The 20,766-nt window shown below is 36.8% G+C and overlaps 2 protein-coding genes across 4 annotated transcripts in view; one reads left to right on the plus strand and one right to left on the minus strand.

Moving 5' to 3' along the window:
- The window catches only part of ppme1 (protein phosphatase methylesterase 1), a 47,367-nt gene extending 36,099 nt beyond the window's left edge, over positions 1 to 11,268 (minus strand). The window contains exon 1 of one of the 2 annotated variants that reach the window (XM_028800324.2): positions 11,246 to 11,268. In XM_028800324.2, the coding sequence (XP_028656157.1) occupies positions 11,246 to 11,253 (8 nt within the window). In that variant the 5' untranslated portion in view covers positions 11,254 to 11,268. Of the gene's footprint in view, positions 1 to 4,213; positions 4,473 to 11,245 lie in introns of those variants that run through there. The other variant, XM_028800325.2, reaches the window with a different exon arrangement.
- A 158-nt stretch (positions 11,269 to 11,426) lies between these two features.
- c2cd3 (C2 domain containing 3 centriole elongation regulator) overlaps positions 11,427 to 20,766 on the plus strand; it is a 92,162-nt gene continuing 82,822 nt past the window's right edge. For both annotated transcript variants that reach the window (XM_028800326.2, XM_028800327.2), the window contains exons 1-2: positions 11,427 to 11,574; positions 17,058 to 17,327. In XM_028800326.2, the coding sequence (XP_028656159.2) occupies positions 11,523 to 11,574; positions 17,058 to 17,327 (322 nt within the window). In that variant the 5' untranslated portion in view covers positions 11,427 to 11,522. The remainder of the gene's footprint in view (positions 11,575 to 17,057; positions 17,328 to 20,766) is intronic.

A 20,766-nucleotide genomic window follows, 5' to 3' on the forward strand; every position in this document is an offset into this window, starting at 1 on the left:
TCGAACATGCTTGTGCAGTTTCAGTGTATCATGCCATAGACAAAGGGCATTTCAGAGGACCTCAGATAAAGCAGTATTGATGCACATTGTGCTGGGAAAGGCTACAAAACCATCTCTAAGGAGTTTGGACTGCAACAATCCACAGTTAGACAGACAGTGTATAAAATGGAGGACGTTTATGACTATTGTTACTCTCCCCAGGAGTGGTCAACCAACAAAGATCACTCCAAGGGCAAGGAGTGTGATTGGCCACAAGGTCACAAAAGAACCAAGGGTAACTTCTAAGCTACTAAAAGCCTCTCTCACATTGGTTAATGTTAGTATTCATGAGTCCACCATCAGCTGGACACTGAACAACAGTGGTGTGCATGGCAGGGTTGCAAGGAGAAAGCCAGTACTTTCCAAAAACATCATTGCTAAAAGCAAAGGTTCACATACTTTTGCCACTCACAGATTTGTGACATTAGATCATTTCCCTCAATAAATAAATGAACAAGTATATTTTTTGTCTCATTTGTTCAATTGTGCTTTCTTCAACTACTTTTAGGACAAGTGTGTGAATATGAAGATGTTCTGGGTCTCATCTATGAAGGAATTTGGAAAATTCTGAAGGGTTCACTAACTTTCAAGCACCACTGTATATTGATACCTAAGTTTTCCTCCGATTTTCCTTGTCTGGTGGCTAGAGGTGATACTATGAGATTTCATGTCGAACAATGAAGTCAACTGGGCACAAGGAGAAAAGTATGCAAGTTTTATCTGGCTTGGGTTGAAAGAGTCAGGAAATAATCTGTTCAGGAAGTCATTAGTGGTGGCGGCTAGTGCCTCTCGTGGCAATAACCCTGGGACACACTGATTTACACCACTGTTAAGAGCAGCTATCAAATAAAGAAGAAATCCTTCTGACAAGCATTAGATGGAATTAATACATATTTGAAACTGTACTCCACATTTATAGGTGAGGATAAGGGAAACAAGAGATTGCCAAAAGCTTGGTGGAGCACATAATGCTAGAAGCAATATTTCTTTGTCCTTAGATTATATTTTTGATTTATCAATCCATCTGTATACTTATCTATATCTATAATCTTTTGATTTGGGAGGTAACCAAAAAGATCAAGAAACAAAATAAGTTTCCTGCGAAACTCACACTCAGACACACAGCAAGTGCCTTACACCAGACACTGTATATGCCTACTCCCAAGCGGCATCAGCTTAAGGGGTTTTGGGCACCTTATGAAAAGATACAACCCATCAAAAGATAAATCAAGGTACACTAAAATGTTTTTTTTCCCCCCACTCACCTTGCCAGGAAGTGCAAGAGAATGCTGCAATAAGTGCTAGGGATACATGATAGAAGTAAAGAAATCTGGTCTGATCTGCTATACTCAGCCTATTACCCTCTAACCCTAACCAGAACAGCAGATACAGTATAGCAATCCAAGTGTACAATCTGCATCAACTCATTAGTTTCCTTAATTGTAACACAGATCAGAAAACAACCCCAGTCCACACAACTACAGTATGAACATCACTTTGAATGCTTAAGCAATGTTATGTGCTTTAACTGTGTTATGAAACTTGACCTTAACAGAAAGTAAACTGCCAGCCAAAGTTTTGCTTTTCATATAATGGAATGAAACAAATCTCATAAATAACTGTCAAATGAAGATGCAATTTTTAACATTTTGTTTTTATTGAACCTATATACGATGACATAAAATGCTGCTTGGTGCATCTTTAACCTAAAGCTGTAGTTTATAGATGAGAAGAGAAGGAAAACCTGTATATGTCAAATAGCAACTAAACTTATTTGCTTCAGTAAAAACAAGAAAAACTCAAACTCAACTTTAAACTGTCTTTTTGTATTTGGTATATTATTCATTTTATTTCATCTGCCTTGTGGGTAACCTTTTTTGTCCATATACATGAAATTGTGGTTCATTTACCACATTTGAAATCTAATGGCTAGAATACTGATCCACACAGAAACATTAAGCAAAAATAAAGTAGGATACTTACTTAAAATGTTGTTAATGATTGACTTTGTAACATATGGTGGCTATTATGAGCAACACCTTGCAGACAGAAACAGTTTTAAGTAAATTTTACAAATTCACTCTTCACTTTTGCATGTTTGAAGCAGTAACTCTAAATTATCGTAAAAACTTTTTCTTTGAAGTTATTTTAGTTATTAAACATTTTATTTTGTTTTTACATTTTGACACACAGTAATTTGCTGCTTACTTTCTTTCTTGAAGACACAGCTTCCTCACACCTACTACAAGTATCAAAGAAAATGAATTTAAAAAAAAAAAAATCACAAGAATCTATAAACGTCAAAGACATCTCAAACCTGTGATTTGGAAATAAAATGCCAATATTCAATACATACTGGAGGTTGAGGTGGTTTCTCAAAAGGCATTATAGCATTAACAAATAAAGCTTGCCCAAAATAGGACGTTAAATTCACAGCACGACAATTCTTTGGAAATTTAGAATACTAAAATTTATGCATGAATAGATTATATTAGTACCAAAGAACAATATAACACGGTGCATTATACTGAACCCATTTCTTGGCAGAAGGCAATATAGGTACACAGAAAATGTGCTTTTTCTGTCTTCAAAAGTAATCAGCTGGTTTCAGATTTTCACCTTAGCGCCAATGCGCTGTAATAGTGTCGTGCATGCAATGTTGTATGACAATGCCATTTCAGCAAGTACACCCTCTGCCAATGACAACAAGGAAGAGGAGGATGAGGAAGAAGGGATGCTGGGAGGAAGTACCAAAATTCCTGATTTTAGTGGAGAAGGTGTATACAAGGCTGGTGTAGATGAAAAGCAGGCAATCACCACTAATGTCTTTACATAATATCTGATTTTGCAAATATTGAAACACTTTCACATTTTGTTTAGTATGCTACAATGTCATGTTTATTTCATGTTACAGCTTTTTTTTTTTTAATACACCACCGAAGAACCAAAAACTACACCTTATAATAAAGTACTGCTAGTTGATTGGTTTTAAGTGAATTCATGATGCTTCAAGGGCAGATGTACTGTATACTCATTTCTAAAATTGCTGATTAAAAACAGTTTTGGGGAGCACTTGAAAAAGCAGCACATACTGCATTTTACTTACATACACTGTAAAGTTGTTTGTTAATTTCCATGATTCAAAATTTTCAGGAAAGCAACCCTGTGTATTAGGTCTTTGTGAAATGACTAATATTTTGATTGAATAAAATAAATTACTGATCCCAAGCCAAAATAATTATTAGAATTCATATAATAGAATGTTAATGTTCTGATATGATTGATAAACATAACATTTCATGGTGGTATTGAAAATATGGATGGCAGCTACTGAAGAATAAATAAAATGTAATCTTTTTGACTTATAATAGGCCTTCTGCGTCACACCCGCTGCAAATTCAGAATGGACACATTTTGCCCCGCCCCTTTTAGTATATGCTGAACCTTCATTTACAGCTCTGCATTTTACCTGTTCATAATTCAAGGGGAAATAGGTGATTGCATACTTACAAGGTAACTCTTACCAGTCTTCGAGTGAACATTCAAGATTATAAGAATCTTTTTAATTAAACCTTACGCATTTCTTGACTTTACTTTGTCAATGTATCTAAAATTTGACCCTCGCGGTAGTTTCTGAACAGTAATTTTAGCAACAATACGTATAATAAACCTTAACAGGTTTGTAATATACGTTTACATATATGTTTGAACATTTCATAGTAACAAGCTTTTGAAATACAGGATTTAGTTGCAATTTTCAAGAAGGACTTAAAATAAGGCAGATCAACGATTTTTTTTTTACTACACTGATAAAATGAACACCTATAGAGACTTATGTGTAACCCCAAAGAAGTTAAATATTCAAAAACCGAAACCTTTACAAATGAGACACAAGCTTTACTGCTTCAAAAATAACCAAATCGGCCAAATGTAAAAAAAAAAACAAAATAAAAAAAAAAACACTGGTTCATCGCTTTCTGAACGGTCCGTCTGACACTTACTCTACATTTTCAAAACTGATCAGCCACCAAGTCTCCTCAGAAATAAATCACTTGAAATCACTCTGCAGTATTAATTAGCGCAGCCGGGTACTTACAAAATAGCATACAAGAGAAATTAAAAATAACTAGCTAACCTTTATTCGAATCTGTTAATAACAATAATAAAAACTCACCCCATTCTCATTTTCGATCCAGACTGCACTCCAGTAGGCATTGGTGGTCGAGAAGGTAGGCGACTTAAATGCAACTGTTTCTCCATAGCAAACAGAATGGAAATATTGGTTGCAAATGTTTTTCTCGTGAAAACTGTCTTACTTCCCTTCCTTTCAACACCACTTAATTTTTGTACACAAACAGCCAACTGAATCGTCTGCAGTTCAGATTGCAAGCAGCGATTAAAAAAATAGTTCCTACCACCAAAAACACGCCCCCGACGCCTGCTTAAGATTCATGGGAATTGTAGTTCTAACGGAACGCGTGGTATTTCGACAAGGCTAGTAGAATATCACAAAAAACTACACATACCATCGATCAACGAGGAAGCCCTGGTGTGACGTCTAAAATGGTGACATAATGTTTCTTGTAGTAAAGCTCATGGGTAATTTTACTAAAGGACGCGAGTGTTTAAGCTCTGGTAAATCTGTGTGCATTTTTCCAGAAAACCAGCTAAAATGAGTCTTAGTATGTGAACTTTCACCAATGAAAGTATTTTTAGAAAGAAAAATATATACGTTTCTTTAAGAGGGTCGAATAACTCGGTCAATAATCTTACTGCATTTTTTCTTTAAATAACCCAATGGTAATATTTTGCGTTATTTCTGCCGAATCACAAAAATCACCACTCGTATATGGCAACATTATTATTGTTTCCCTTTAAAACAAAAAGTTTACTTATTAATTGTGGTATTTTAAAGTGTAAAATGACAGCGAATTTTTTTTAGATAACTCCATTAAAGTAGAAGACGCTCTCGGTTGCCTTAGTTTAGAACCTGAGAAACGCCAGCTCTGGATTGACTCCGTTAACACTGTACTTGGAATTGAGTCTGACAGGAAATTTTGAGTTTTTACAGGGTGTTACCTGTAATGTTTAATGTCAACAGGTGTCACTGTTTCACGCGCTGCAAGGTACATTACATCTGTGGCAAACTTGAAATGATTTGATCAGCGTTGAAAATGACCGCTTTCTGAATGCATTATTCAAAAGAAAGAAAAAAAAGAATCATACCACGCTCAGAGTCACAATTCCTTAGAGATCAATAAGAAATGCGAGCGTCCCCACCCTAACAAAATGATGTGAAAAAGGTTTCAACGCTCGTTGTTTTAAATCATTGTTGTACTGCATTAACCTTCTGGCATTAGTATTCTTTTAAGATACTAATTTATGTTGTGTTTATAGTACTGTTACATATAGTTCCTCTACAGTAAATTATAGTTCTTTAGAGTAATCGATGTGATTAGGGTGATGTCAAATAAAAGCTTAAGAGTAAGAACTGTGGCTGAAGAAGAAGGTGGCAAGTAGACCATAATGGATCTAGAAAGTAACTTTGAGATGATAATCATTCATCTGATATTTTCCTATACCTAGAAACTTGCAACATCACTGTTTCACGGGTATAACTGACTAGTATACAGTATTAAATTTATTAACTTTATAGTATTATAAATAAACACTTATACTAATGGGACAGGGAATATACCACTGGTAGGCACCAGAAGAAATACTAAAGGGACAGGGAATATACCACTGGTAGGCACCAGAAGAATCTTAGTAGTATGTCTGACAGATTTAACACAACAAGCATCAGGGAGACCTGTATAAAAATTAATGCAGCAATAGAAATAGACAAAGTAACATCAGAAGTTGTTCAGATTAAGCACTGCTACAGACCAAAACATCAAAACAAGGTACACAAAATCAAAACAAAACTTTCAAGGCTAGCAGATGAAGTACATATAGTACAAGTAAGGTAGTAACAAAACAATAATACTAAACAGCAGGAAAGATGTTAATGTTTTCAAGTCAGTTTCTGGATTTCAAATTGTATGTGGATTTTCATGTAAGATTCAGTCAATGGAATTTATTTCCAGAATACTTGTCTGCACTGCTTAAATCATGCAACAGTTGAGATTTTCTGGTGCTGGTCTTCTTGAAAAAGTTCAATAACTCTGTTTAGGTGCCAAAGACATTTTCAACTTTGTGGTTCCTAGGCATTGAAACTCTTTTCCTTGGTCTGTCTGTAAACCTTGGTCTGTCTTAATACTGAAATTCAAACTGAAGATGCACAAAACAGTCTTGTTTCATGCCCTGCCACAGCATCTCAATAGGGTATAGATCTGCAGTTCAAAAACAATAAACATATTTTTATTTTAGCCATTATGATGTAGAGTTGCTTGTGTTTTGGCGCTTAACTTGGCTAAGTCTTAAGGCATGAAGAGATGGCTTTCAAAAATGTTTCTAATGCAGAAAATTCTCTAAAATCTCTAAAATATGACACTAATACCTCCAGGCTTGGCTAATGATATGAGGTTCTTACTGCTGAAAGCTTCCACATTTGACTCACTGGTACACAGGATATTTTTCCAGTAGAGAACCATCCATGTTTACTGCACATACTGTTTGGCCACTGCACACTGACAATTCATGTCACCATTAGAAAGCCATAGGTTCTGCCTTGCTATTCTGTCATGGATTTTATTTTTGCTAAGTGTCTTAAAGACTGAATCTTAAAATTTTACCATAGCAGAGGTCAGTGTTTCCTTAGTTGCTCAATGAAAAATTATATATTTGCAGTTAAAAGAGTTGTCTGAAGATGTCCACAAGAATGGCAAAGGTGACCCTAATTGTCCTCTTAATTAGAATGAGTGCATTTATTAAACATTTCATAAACATTTTCTGTCAGACCTGCTTGCAGAGTTGGCTCAATCTAATTAGAAACTTCATCAAAGTAGGGAGAGAAGAAGATGCCATGAGTAGGTTTAATAGCTTAGTTTAAAATCATATAAGCATTCAAATGGTGACATTTTTATAGGTGAACTATATATGACATGTGAGGCACATTTAGACAAAGGCAACAGGGCTGTCCAATTGGACAGAAACTAATCAACTATGCACCCTAAATACTTCTTTACCCTTTCAGACTGTTCATTGCTGTCTGGGTGATACACAAAGACAAACATCTTGTAGCCAATCTTGGCATAAAAGATTTGCCTGAATTTAGATATTAATTGTCTGACCTCTGTCTGAAATAATGGTTTTTGGTTATCTGTGTAACTGAAAATCTTCTCTAAGACATATTTCAGCAAACTCTTTAGAAGTGGGCAATTTTTTCAATAGTGTAATGTGGGTACTTTTTACTAATCTGACAACTACAACAAGAATAGTCATATATTCCTATGATATCGATAAGTTGGTTATGAAATCCTTTGTAATTTCTTTACATTAATTTGGTGGAGCAATTGGCTGTAGTAAACGGCCATCTTGCATGTCAAGAATATAATCTTTTTGCCATCATTAAGTAAACAAAATTTTTGTATTGGGAAAAATCAAAGAGATCTTTACTTCCCTTTTGTTCTGCTTATTATATAAATAAGACACTGGATGTGTATGTAACACACTTTACTCTCATTTTTTGTATTATTTGTTATTTTTTTAATATTTATGTGCTTACACAAATGCCATCTGAGGAACTCACCACATCGCCTTACCCCATGTGCAGGCCCTGTAAGCCTGTGGCTTTGCAGGACTATTATGTCCTTCCAACTTAAAACTGAAGGTCTGTGCATCGGAGCTGGGGGGTCCTCTACAGCGCATCTTCAACCTGAGCCTGGAACAGGGGAGAGTCCCAAGGCTTTTGGAAAACATCTTGCATCACCCCAGTCCCAAAGGTATCATGTCCTAGTGAGCTGAATGACTTCCGGCCTGTTACTCTGACATCACATGTGATGAAGACCATGGAGAGGCTGCTGCTTCACCACCTGAGGCCACAGGTTCAACACGCCCTCGACCCTCTGCAGTTTGCATATCAGGAGAAGGTGGGAGCGGAGGATGCCATCATCTATATGCTACACCGATCCCTCTCCCACTTGGACAGAGGCAGTGGTGCTGTAAGAATTATATTTCTAGACTTCTCTAGTGCCTTCAACACAATCCAACCTCTGCTCCTTAGGGACAAGCTGACAGAGATGGGAGTAGATTCATACCTGGTGGCATGGATCATGGACTATCTTAAAGACAGACCTCAGTATGTGCATCTTGGGAACTGCACGTCTGACATTGTGGTCAGCAACACAGGAGCGCCACAAGGGACCGTACTTTCTCCGGTCCTGTTCAGCCTATATACATCGGACTTCCAATACAACTTGGAGTCCTGCCACGTGCAAAAGTTCGCTGATGACACTGCTATCGTGGGCTGCATCAGGAGTGGGCAGGAGGAGGAGTATAGGGACCTAATCAATGACTTTGTTAAATGGTGCGACTCAAACCACCTACACCTGAACACCAGCAAAACCAAGGAGCTGGTGGTGGATTTTAGGAGGCCCAGACCCCTCATGGACCCCATGATCATCAGAGGTGACTGTGTGCAGATGGTGCAGACCTATAAATACCTGGGAGTGCAGCTGGATGATAAATTAGACTGGACTGCCAATACTGATGCTCTGTGTAAAAAAAGGACAGAGCCGGTTATACTTCCTTAGAAGGCTGGCGTCCTTCAACATCTGCAATACAATGCTGCAGATGTTCTATCAGACAGTTGTGGCGAGCACCCTCTTCTATGCGGTGGCGTGCTGGGGAGGCAGCATTAAGAAGAAAGACACCTCACGCCTGGACAAACTGGTGAGGAAGGCAGGCTCTATTGTTGGCATGGAGCTGGACAGTTTGACATCTGTGGCGGAGCGACTGGCGCTAAGCAGGCTCCTATCAATTATGGAAAATCCACTGCATCCACTAAACAGTGTCATCTCCAGACAGAAGAGCAGCTTCAGCGATAGACTGCTGTCACTGTCATGCTCCACTGACAGACTGAGAAGATCGTTCCTCCCCCAAACTATGCGACTCTTCAATTCCACCCGGGGGGGTAAACATTAACATTATACAAAGTTATTGTCTGTTTTTGCCTGCATTATTATCAATCTTTAATTTAATATTGTTTTTTGTATCAGTACGGTGCTGCTGGAGTATGTGAATTTCCCCTTGGGATTAATAAAGTATCTATCTATCTATCTATCTATCTTCAGATGACTGAGAGAAACATAAGTCCGAAAAAAGAAAGTGCAATACCAAAAACAGCAAACTGAGAAAAAAAAAATCTGTACTTAGATGCTCTAATATTGCCAAACCTTTCAAGTCAACACCTTCACAATTCAGCAGCTAGTGCTAATGGGATAAAGCAGGAGCCAGAGTTCCAGGTAGGAACACTTAGCACAGTCTTCCAAACCAACAACCTCATATTTTGCATCACAAGGAAGATCATTACACAACCAAATGCTGTAAGAAACAAAGAAAGCCTTTTTTTCATTCATTCACAAGTTTTAATTTAAAATCTTTTGTCTTATTTATTTTCAGTTTTTTTGCTTCATATTTATGTGTATGATATGGCGGAGGTGTGAATTACTGCTTTTTAGGTAAGGCAGTACCACTGCCATAGGTATACCGAGTAATCCATCCATCAATCCTGTTCCCAAAATGCTAGCCACATTTAGGATCAAAGGAGACCATCAGAACAGTTGGCGAAGAAAGGCATTGACATAACCCTAGACAGAGCACCAGAATGTATGGCAATTTGTACTAAAATTAAACAAAATAAAATTCTAAGGATAGTAAATTGGCACAGTGATGAGCACAGCTACCTCACAGCTTCAAAGTACTGGATTCATGTCCCTGCGTAGATGCCATCTGAACAGAGTTTGCATTATTTGCTCATGTTATTGTTCATTTGTAGATAACCTAAAGTTCTGTGGGTTCAACTGATTGATGACTCTAAATTGGTCCAGCATGACTGAATCTGGTTGCCCAAAAAGAATTATACGCAGTGCTAGTTCCTACTGTTCAACTGATGCTGTCAGAACAGACTTTTCCCACAAAGCACTGGTACATTAGAATAAGGGGTTTTGGAACAATAACCATTAAAATCTCAGTGCAAAAGGCAGCAGCAAAGCATATTTTATTTTCTTGAATATGACGTTAAATGCAGGCTCAAAACAATCTTCTGTATATTTTTGATTGTTCAAATGCATGAAATTCACTTTCTATCAGAAGAGGAAATAAAAAAAAATTGGGAGTAGTCTAGACTTTCTCGTATATTCAGATATGGGGACGGATATTCGAGGAGTAAACTGCAAGACAATCATTATATTTGTATATTATGTGCATTAAAGAGCCATCAACAACAAAACAAATCAATTTAATAATATATTGAACAATTATTATAAAAGTAAAGTTGAATATTTCGGACTAAGCATAAACAAAAGGTAAAGAACCACTTCCGGTTAGCGGAAATAGACGTAAAGTTGACAGAAATCTACGTTTTGTAACTAATACAGTACTTGTATGCAAAATTTGGTTGACCTAAATAAAGCATACTCGGGTTATCGTGTTTACAGACACACACACACACACACACACACACAGACAGGCATGATTCCAAAAATGGTATTTTCGTCGTGATTCATCAAAATCTTGAAATTGAATTTTTGGAGAATTACAATACTGTCGGCATACTAAGTATACGAGAAAGCCAGGGAGGTCTAAAACGTTGAGGTTGAATAAAACCTCGACATCGAATTTTTTATTACAATACTTTACTTATACTTCGTACACGAGAAAGTAAAAACAGAAAAGCATTCATTTGATTACTGTATTTTTATGGGCCTGCTCATTTGAAAAATAAATTTAAAAATGTAGATGTTATATGTTAAAGATCCCTTATTTTCCATAAATTCAAGGAATCTAAAATAACTTACGGATGTTATCATATGAATTATATAAACTGATTACTAACAATGATATATGATTACATAAATCGTAGTTTGTGGCCAAAGTAACAATAAACGTATAATGACCATGAAAGGATGAATATTCTATTAATATTGTAGTATTGATCAGAACATTACATATTACCAGCACCAAATAATAGCAGCAAATTCACTATTTACAATCTTACAAATGTATAATTTGAAATCGTTTAGAGACTTGTACGTTTACCCACCCTGCCATTCTCTATCTCACTCTTGCGGTTAAGTCCAATATTATGATGTGAAAACCTGAAGTGCTCAAAAAATTAAAAATGAGCTCGCCAATATCCCATAATTCCTGGCGGCGGCGGCACATTGAGCTGAGTGGCGGGTTGAGTCTTGTCGATGTTGTTGCTCGGAGACGGATGGCGCCGATGCCGTAGGGGTGGAGCTAGATAAACGACTTAACAAACATGGCGGTTGCAGAGATGAACTTTTGACAGTCATAGTTTAGAAAAGCTGAATGGAAGTATGAAACACAAAAATCCGAAGAGCACCAAACTGGGAGGCAGAAGGAGGAAAGGTAAATGCTTCTGGTATTTGATATTGTTACATCGTACGTAGAGCCAGCATGCTATGATTTACAGATCAGCTGCGTTATTTATTCAAATGCATATAAACAAATGGCCTTAAAATGAGCTCCACGAAATTGCGTATTTAACTGTCAGTTGTGATTTCTGAACATTTGATTGATATTTAAAAAGGCATGGAAAACTCATAGATGTTGATATAGTTAGTCGACACTTTTCAAATAAGAGTTGGAGCCGGAATCTGTCATTGTATGGAGCGAGCCAGAAACCAATAATCGCGTACACTAACTCTCATATGATATTCAGATTTTTGGGAAAAAAGTTGTAAATATAGTGAATTTGTTTTTCTAAGGATATGGGCAGTTCGGTTTCTTTACCACATGGTACCTCTCCAAGATTTACAATTAACAGAAGAGTCAAACAGGGTTATCCAATGTCTCCTTTATTCTTCATAGCTGCAACAGAGATGCAGAAAAAATAGTCAAGAGAAGTTCTGATTTTGAGAGACTAACTGTATTAGGTAAAAGACTGGCCATCGCCTAATTCGTGACACAACAGTGTTTATGGCGACTGTTCCAAAGATTGTTAAAATAATTTATATTTTTCCTCTAAAGCTTCAGATTTGGAAGTAAACCTAAAAAATGGGAATTGTTGTAAATTAAATACTGCCCACTTGCAATCAACTAATAATATTATAATCAAATCTGTAGTTAAGTATTTGGGTGTGCACTAACCAAAGATAACAACAGGTTAGAAAATCTCAATAATTGGAGCAAGCTGAACAAATGCCCATCACATTTAAATGCCTGGTTATAAAGAGACTTCTTTATTTTCTGCCCAATATTTTTCACAGAAATGGAGAGTATGTTCACATTTATTTATCTTACTTATTTTATGGCATTTCCTAAAACCGCTCTTAAAACGTAAAATGGTTTATGGCAACATATTTCAAATCAATTTGTTGCAGACTTCCAGTGTGACTGAACTTGGATATGTGCATGTTTTTGTAACTCTCTAGAGCCAGGTTTGATTCTCACCTTGCACCTTGTATCGTCAGGATCATCCTCGGTCACCACCCTCTGGACTGGAAAAAGGGCTTAAAATCGATGGATATTTATGCTATAAGATTTGGTGCAGGAAAGTGAATGTAGTATCATCTTTGTTAAACACGTAGCAGAGGATCCTTAGGACTACGTCATTGTCATAGTCTGCTTTTGTGCCCAATGGCAGATTTTACTCATAATTTGTTTCTTCATGTTCAATCCACTGCCTTCCAATGAATTTTAATTCTTTCTTTCAGGATTTGTTGCCAGCTTGCTTCAAAAGTTACCAGTATAAATGTGTTAGAGAATAAATAAATAAATTAATAAGTGGACATCAAGGTTGCTGTTAGTATTTTTGTTAAACATATTGTCCCTGAGCTAAATGGCTGGCAGTTATTTTGAAAAGTGCTAAATGTATTGCAGAAAGTTCCTATGCTGGTTTATCTGATTGTATAATGTTAGCATGCCCACCATATTGGTTAGTGTGTTTTATTTAGTATTAGTATGCATTTACCTCCTTTGAAGTAGCGATACATAATTTTTTTGGCACAAGCTAAAGTTTAGTTCACCTGTTTGATACTCTTGGAGAGTGTTAACAAATTGATTTCTAAAAAAATCAAAAGTTGTGTTTAGTTACTTCTTGTTACCCTTCTGTATCCACTCACCATTTCATTGCACTTTCTTCAGAAAACAATGGATCAGAACATTTCCAGTAGCAAACATACTTGCTCAAAGCTTCGCTCTCTTGGCTGAATTTTCCTATTCAGCATTATAGTTTTGGCATGCTTTAGTTCACACCAGTCCCAATTTACTGTTTGCATTGTTCCTATTACTATTTATTTTCTATTTCCGCACACTGTAGTCAAGGAAGCAGTGAAATAAGAACACATAAAACATGAATGCTTAAGGTCATGCTTTATTGTAAAAATACAGTTGTTTTGCACATCTTAAAGTATTATAAACTTGCCAGATTCTTGTTCTTCTTTGTTTAGTAATTCCATAATTTAATTCTTCTGAATTCAGCTTTTAATTTACAAGTTTCCAGATACAATATTTTTATACAGCATCTTGCACAGATCTTGCCAGCTAAAGATACTTTGTGTAGCACACAAGGATACAACTCAAAATAACAAATATCAGCAGCAGATTAGGTTAGGTTAGATAAACTGTATGAATCTGGTGGGGAAATTCAGATGCATATAGCATTAGAAACATAAAAAACAAATATAAACTGATGGCTGTTTATAAAATATATTATTCTGAAAAATGAAAAATAGTGTCATTTGAAACCAGTCATGTTCTAATGAAAGTGTCATACTCCTAAGTATATGGGTTAATAAATAGACTGTATTCTGCCTTTTCTAAGCCTTTATCAATCTATTATCACACCTGTTTTTATTCCCCATATCCATTTGTTCAGTGTGATGCTGCTCATCCCCCACCCTCTACATACTGGTCAAGATTAAATTCATTCCTCTCTAACTTTATCTGAGTAGGAAAGAGGTCCTGTCTTGATTGCTCAACTTTAATACAGCATAAGGGCTTTTTATCACCATGACTCCTTTCTTCACCCAATAAATATATGACATTCCCTGCCTTCAGTTCCACCTTTGTGGCTTCTTATTGAGAAAAGAGCAGTCCAACCACAAGTCCTACAAGTGCTCCCCTTCATCTGAGTTAATGAAAAAATTTCTTTTGCTTCCACGGGATAATTTATTTTTGCTGTTTTCTGCACTTGGAGACTGGCTTCTGAAAATATAGTTTCATGCCTTAAGTGTCAAGGAAAGTGTCCTATTTTCCATAACAATGTTTTGCAAGCAGCCAATGGTACCTTTCTTACCCAAGATGGAGGTATCGTGACATAGCATCCTTGGGCGAATTGTTTGATGAGCTAGGGCTCCTCACATATCAAGCCTTAAAATTTAGCATCTCTCTCTTTTACTTCTTTTTTTTCTTTTTACATTTGAGATCAGCGCTCCGATCATGTGTAGTCCAAATGTCTGTTCCTCTTCCTCAAAAACGTTCTCTAGATCTTATTTTAAATCTTTCTCACCCACTATAAATCCATTCTGTTACCTATATTTAGCTTTGAATAAAGCCTCTTACAAACCTTTGCCCTTAAACTCTATCTATGTAACACATCAGAAGATATATTGTTATATTGGGATTATTTTCTAAAAATAAGACCTCCATTTCTAGAAATCCAAACTATCAACTTTCTCAATAGTAAACTCATTGTGTCTATATCATGCCCAATAAAAACAACTTCATGGGTTTTTACAATGACCCCGTCTTTTTCATAACACAGAAGTTTCCGATAAATTTATTCATGTATTCTAGGAATGTTCATCAGCATCCCATTTCTGATAGTCCATAGCCTCCGATTTGTCTGCTTTTTTGACTTTCAGCTATCCACTCACATCTTTCTTCTTTTACATTTGTCCTGACCTTCCGCTGAAGTGGAAATCTTTCCTATATTTTTAACCTGATGGAAATTATCCTTTTATAAACTTTCAGTTCTTGAATATTGAGCAATGAAAATCGGTCAAGCTTCATCTTTAAATATCAGTGCTTAGCCGACTATTATTAATAATATCTGATAATGAGTTCGATCCAAAGAAGTATTAATACTCTTAATGCTCTTTCCCTATATATATGATATATTTTCCTTGCCTTTTATCTCAATTTCAATAGTTTAATTGGCTAAAACGTGATTTATATCAAATTATATTGTATTTTTTACTTGTAATACTTCATGCTTTTGTAACATTTTGCACAAATATAAAAATCACACATTTTTATAAAGTTTCGGGTCATGGGGGACAGGAGCCTATGGTATATAAAAATGAATTGAATTAAATTGAATTCAGACAAGTTAACAATTTCACCCCAAATTTCTGCTACAAGACTGGGGGAGTTAACTTGATCAAAACAGTATTAATGGTAAGTGCCGTAGCTGGATATTGAGAAGAGAAAGATCAATCAAAATGAATGAGTACATTTTTATAAAGTAGTATGAAATGCAATTCTATCTAGAGTAACCTGTTCTAAAAATAATGAGCTTCCAACCTTGATTTACACCTTGAGGTCAGTGAAGCCTTAGTAATATTGACATGTAACTTTATAGGTAAAGACTGTTCCTCCTACGTTTCCAAAACTTTTTTTTAACTTTTAAAGTTTAGTATTCCTTTGATGTTTAAGTAGTCCTGTCTCTTTCTGCCTTCCTCATTCAAATGAATGTCATTACAAGTTAATACAATTTCAGGTCACAAATGATTGGTCACATCATCATGCTCTCTAAACTTAACTTTACAGATAATTACATAAGGACATTAACATTTACATTTATTTGCTTAAAAGAGCCTTTTATCCAAAGCGACCTACAAAAGAGATCAGCATAATTGATTAAACAACAATCTGGGGATCTTTTTGGCAACACGTGCTTTAGGACAGGTTGCAAAGTTGATCATTACAAGTGAACATCTCAGAACAAAATGCTAATTCCTTGGTTACAAAATCCATTAGACAGAAATTCACCAAACCAAAGAGTCTTCATATACTTCCTAAACACATTTAGAGAGACATAATTTTGAATGAAGGTGGAATGGCTCCTTTTGAAGCCTAATTAGAACTGAGCTGTCTGATCTGTAGAAAAATGGAAAGGAGAGTACAGAGACGGGTCTGAAATTACCTGCTTGAGACAGATCAAGTGTGGGCTTCTTGAGAAATGGGAGTTATTAGAGTCTGTTTGAACACAGTAGGGAAAGTGCTTGTGCTAAGTGAGATAATGAGAGACAGCCACAGGGAGAGGTGAGGTAATGTGGTCAAGAAGATAGTGGGATGACAAGACAGGACATTGAAAACTTCCTTGATGGAGAGAGGGGAAAAGTGGAGAATGTTGTGGTATATTCAGGAGGGAGCAGACTAGCTGGTAGGGTTGGTAAGAACTGAATGCTGATGATGGCCACCTTTTCCTGAATAACGTTGCAAAATCATCAACAGTCAAGGTAGTTAAGGGTGAAGATGATGGGGAGATGAACCGAGTGATGAAAGCAGATAAAAAGCAACGAATATGAGAAGTGTTGCTAATCCTATTTTGAAAGATTAAAATGGCAATAATAAAAGCCTTTTTTGCCTTGAAAGAGCTTTGGGACATTTCCTGCTTAATTAACTTAAACCTTGAGGTATTTTTAAATAATCTCAGGCTAAAATATAATACTTGTATACTTTATGTTATGCATGCATATATGTATTTTTCGTAAACGTAAAAACATTTTTTTTGTATTTGTTGTTTGTAGTTGTGTTTGCATTTGTGTGTCTTGAAAAGAGTTTCTTAGAAATAGTGAATTATTAGCATCTTATATTTTTAAAATTATGTTGCTGTTAATGATCCACTCACCCCAACCTCTCCCTCTCCCCACATTTTTTAACAGCCTCTAGTGATGTATGTCCATCCACAAGCCTTCCACCATTGGTAGAAGGTCAGCTACGTTGCTTTTTAAGAGTTACGGTCAGCAAAATATTATGGACAGTCCAGAAGCCTCCTACTGCTCCATATGTCAGACTCAGATGGTGGGGGGAGTCATCAGACGGGACTATTTTCCGCCCCAGAGATGGTCTTCAGACTGAACAAAGAGAAATAAAGACAACTGCTCGTTTTGCCATTCGATGTGGTCCAAAACAGTTTACATCTTACCTCACAGGTAACATTTTGTAATACTACACCTTTTTATATATACTGCTCAAAAAAATTAAATGAACACTGTTTAATCGGAGTATAGCATCAAGTCAATGAAATGTCTGGGATATTGATCTGATCAGTTAAGTAGCAGAGGGGGTTGTTAATCAATTTCAGCTGCTTTGGTGTTAATGAAATTAACAACAGGTGCACTAGAGGGGCAACAATGAGACAACCCCCAAAACAGGAATGGTTTAACAGGTGGTTGCCACTGACATTTTTCCCTTCTCATCTTTTCTGACTGTTTTTTCCATTAGGTTTGCATTTGGCTACAGTCAGTGTCACTACTGGTAGCATGAGGCGATACCTGGACCCTACAGAGGTTGCAGAGGTAGTCCAACTTCTCCAGGATGGTACATCAATATGTGCCATTGCCAGAAGGTTTGCTGTGTCTCCCAGCACAGTCTCAAGTACATGGAGGACATTCCAGGAGACAGGCAGTTACTCTAAGAGAGCTAGACAGGGCCATAGAAGGTCCTTAACCCATCAGGCAAAGAGGAACAGGATGAGCACTGCCAGAGCCCTACAAATGACCTCCCAGCAGGCCACTGGTGTGAATGTCTCAGACCAAACAATCAGAAACAGACTTCATGAGGGTGGCCTGAGGGCCCGATGTTCTCTAGTGGGCCCTGTTCTCACTTCCCGGCACCGTGAATATTTGCCATAGAAGACCAGAATTGGCAGGTCTGGCACCCTGTGCTTTTTACAGATGAGAGCAGGTACACCCTAAGCACACGTGACAGATGTGAAAGGGTGTGGAAAGCCGTGGATAACTTTATGCTGCCTGTAATGTCATTCAGCATGACCAGTTTGATGGTGGGTTGGTAATGGTCTTAGGAGGCATATCAATGGAGGGATGCATAGACCTCTACAGGCTAGAGAAAGGCACCTTGACTACCATTAGGTATGGGGATGAAATACTTGGACCCATTGTCAGACCCTGTGCTGGTGCAGTGGGTCCTGGGTTCCTCCTGGTACACGACAATGCCCGGCCTCATGAAGGAATTGATACCATTGACTGGCCCCCACGCTTGCCTGACCTAAATCCAATAGAACACCTTTGGGACATTGTGTTTTGGTCCATCTGATGCTGCCAGGTTGCACATCAGACTGTCCAGGAGCTCAGTGATGCCCTGGTCCAGATCTAGGAGGAGATCCCTCAGGACACCATCTGTCTTCTCATTAGGAGCATGCCCCGACGTTGGCAGGCATGTATACAAACACGTGAGGCTCATACAAACTACTGAGTACGATTTTGAGTTGTGGCAATGAAATTTCAGCAAAATGGACTAACCTGTCGCATCATTTTTTCACTTTGATTTTTGGGGTGTCTTTGAATTCAGCCCTCTGTAGGTTGATAATTTTCATTTCCATCAAACGATATGGCATCCTTTCTTCCTAACACATTACCCAGTCCATATAAGTATAAATATCCAGCATGATTTTTTTTCCCATTGAGATCTGATGTGGTTTCAAAGTGTTCCTTTAATTTTTTTGAGCAGCTTATTATATTCCTTGTTTAACTTAGAATTATGAAATGTTTATGTGATTAATATTGGGATGATATTGTCTGTCCATCATTTATGTTACAGTATGTTTTTGACATACTATACCTTCTAATCAGTTTTGTATTTCAAAGTATAGTAATAGCCTAGTTGTAGCTGATATCATGTTCTTATAGTCTTCACTCATCTTCACACAGGGCATGACAGATCACAGACATATGGAATAAGTAACCAAGTAGTGTGAATGTCTATAGAGATTTTCATAACTTGACTTAATGTAATTTGGGAGAAATTTGATTAATAAGGATTGCCAAGCACCCTTTTGTCAGAATTATTGTAGTGTTTTTTTAGTCCATTTTAAAGCAGCTGCAATTGTGAATATATACAGTTCATTTAGATTAATTTCAGTTTAACATGTCAACAGAATAAGCAGACATGAATGTGGCAACGCAATCTCTTGCTTATTGTACCAGCTTTCAGTCTTTCATAACATCGAAAAGGTATAAATAATGCCATAGGTGCAAGAAGGAAAAAACATAATATGTGTGTGGCCAGTATTATGGTGGTATGTCTTTCACAAGTATGCTTTGAACAAGAAGAAGCAGCACCACCTGTAGCTACTCTGAGTTGTATTATTTGAATTGGATGACTTCTGAGACTCTTCAGAATTCCAGAAAGTGGAGCACAGACTTTGTTTCTGGTCAGTGCAGGTGCAAAATAATACCATAGACAAAACGGTAAAGATAGCATAGTAAATAATAATGAAGAATATGATAATTATGTGCATGCTAAGTCCAGTAGAAGTAGAACTTAAATGTAGCTACAAAAAAATCAAATTAAAATCTGGGTTTTTGGAAGTTTTTTAAAAAATGTTCCATGGTGTAGGCCTGCCAGTTCTCTATTGGCAAAGTATTTCAGATTTCTGGTGCATAGCAGCAAAAGATCACCTAACCACTTATTTTATGCTTAGCACTTGGAATATTAAGCAGGCCACTATAAAAAGCTCTAAGGGTTATGACTTGGATTGTAGGGGTATATGCATTCCAAAATATAGGTTTATATACCATTAGTCATATTTTGAAGTCAGTTCTAAAGGGCACAGGTAACCACTGTTAAAAAGCTAAAGCTGGTGAGATGTGCACAAATTGTTTTTTCCTGGTTAAGATTCTTGCTGCTGCATTCCAAACTAAATGTGACTGATTACTCAGGTTGTCCAAGTAGGAGTGCATTTTAGTAATCTAGTCGACTAAACACAAAAAAAATGTAAATTAATTTCTCAACATCTTGCAATATTATAAGAGATTTAACTTTTGCAATGTTACTTAAATGGAAAAATGCAGTCCTAGTAATACGGTTAACTTGTGATTTAAGTCCATGATAATCCCTAAATCTTTACTTCCACATTGCCTTTTAATGCTAAGGCATCAAGTTTATTTCTGAGATTATCAATATTTCCATTTTTGACAATTATGATTTTTGGGTTTTCCTTATTTGGCTTGAGGTAGTTCCTATTCATCCATTCAGAAATACAAGCAAGACATTGAATCAGAGAGCCCAGAGTGTCGGGGTGATCAGGTGTTATAGATAATTAGAGCTGCATGTTATTTGCATAGGTGTAGAAATTTACCTTGTGTTTCGATATAATCTGGCCTAATGTTAGCACGTAGATTAAAAATAACATTGGGTCCAGAATATATCCTTGTGGTACACTGCACAATACAGTGAATCCCTGATCTGCAATCACCACAGCTAATAAAGTATTTTCTACTTGTTAAATAAGACTAAAACCAATTTAAGACACTGCCCAAGAGACCCATCCACTGTGGTCTGCGGTGTGAAACGTTGTGTTCTGATCTAGGAGAACAAGAACAGATATGCTACCAATGTCAGCAGTAACCT

This window comes from Erpetoichthys calabaricus, chromosome 4, assembly GCF_900747795.2.
Source record: "Erpetoichthys calabaricus chromosome 4, fErpCal1.3, whole genome shotgun sequence".
Lineage (NCBI taxonomy): Eukaryota > Metazoa > Chordata > Cladistia > Polypteriformes > Polypteridae > Erpetoichthys > Erpetoichthys calabaricus.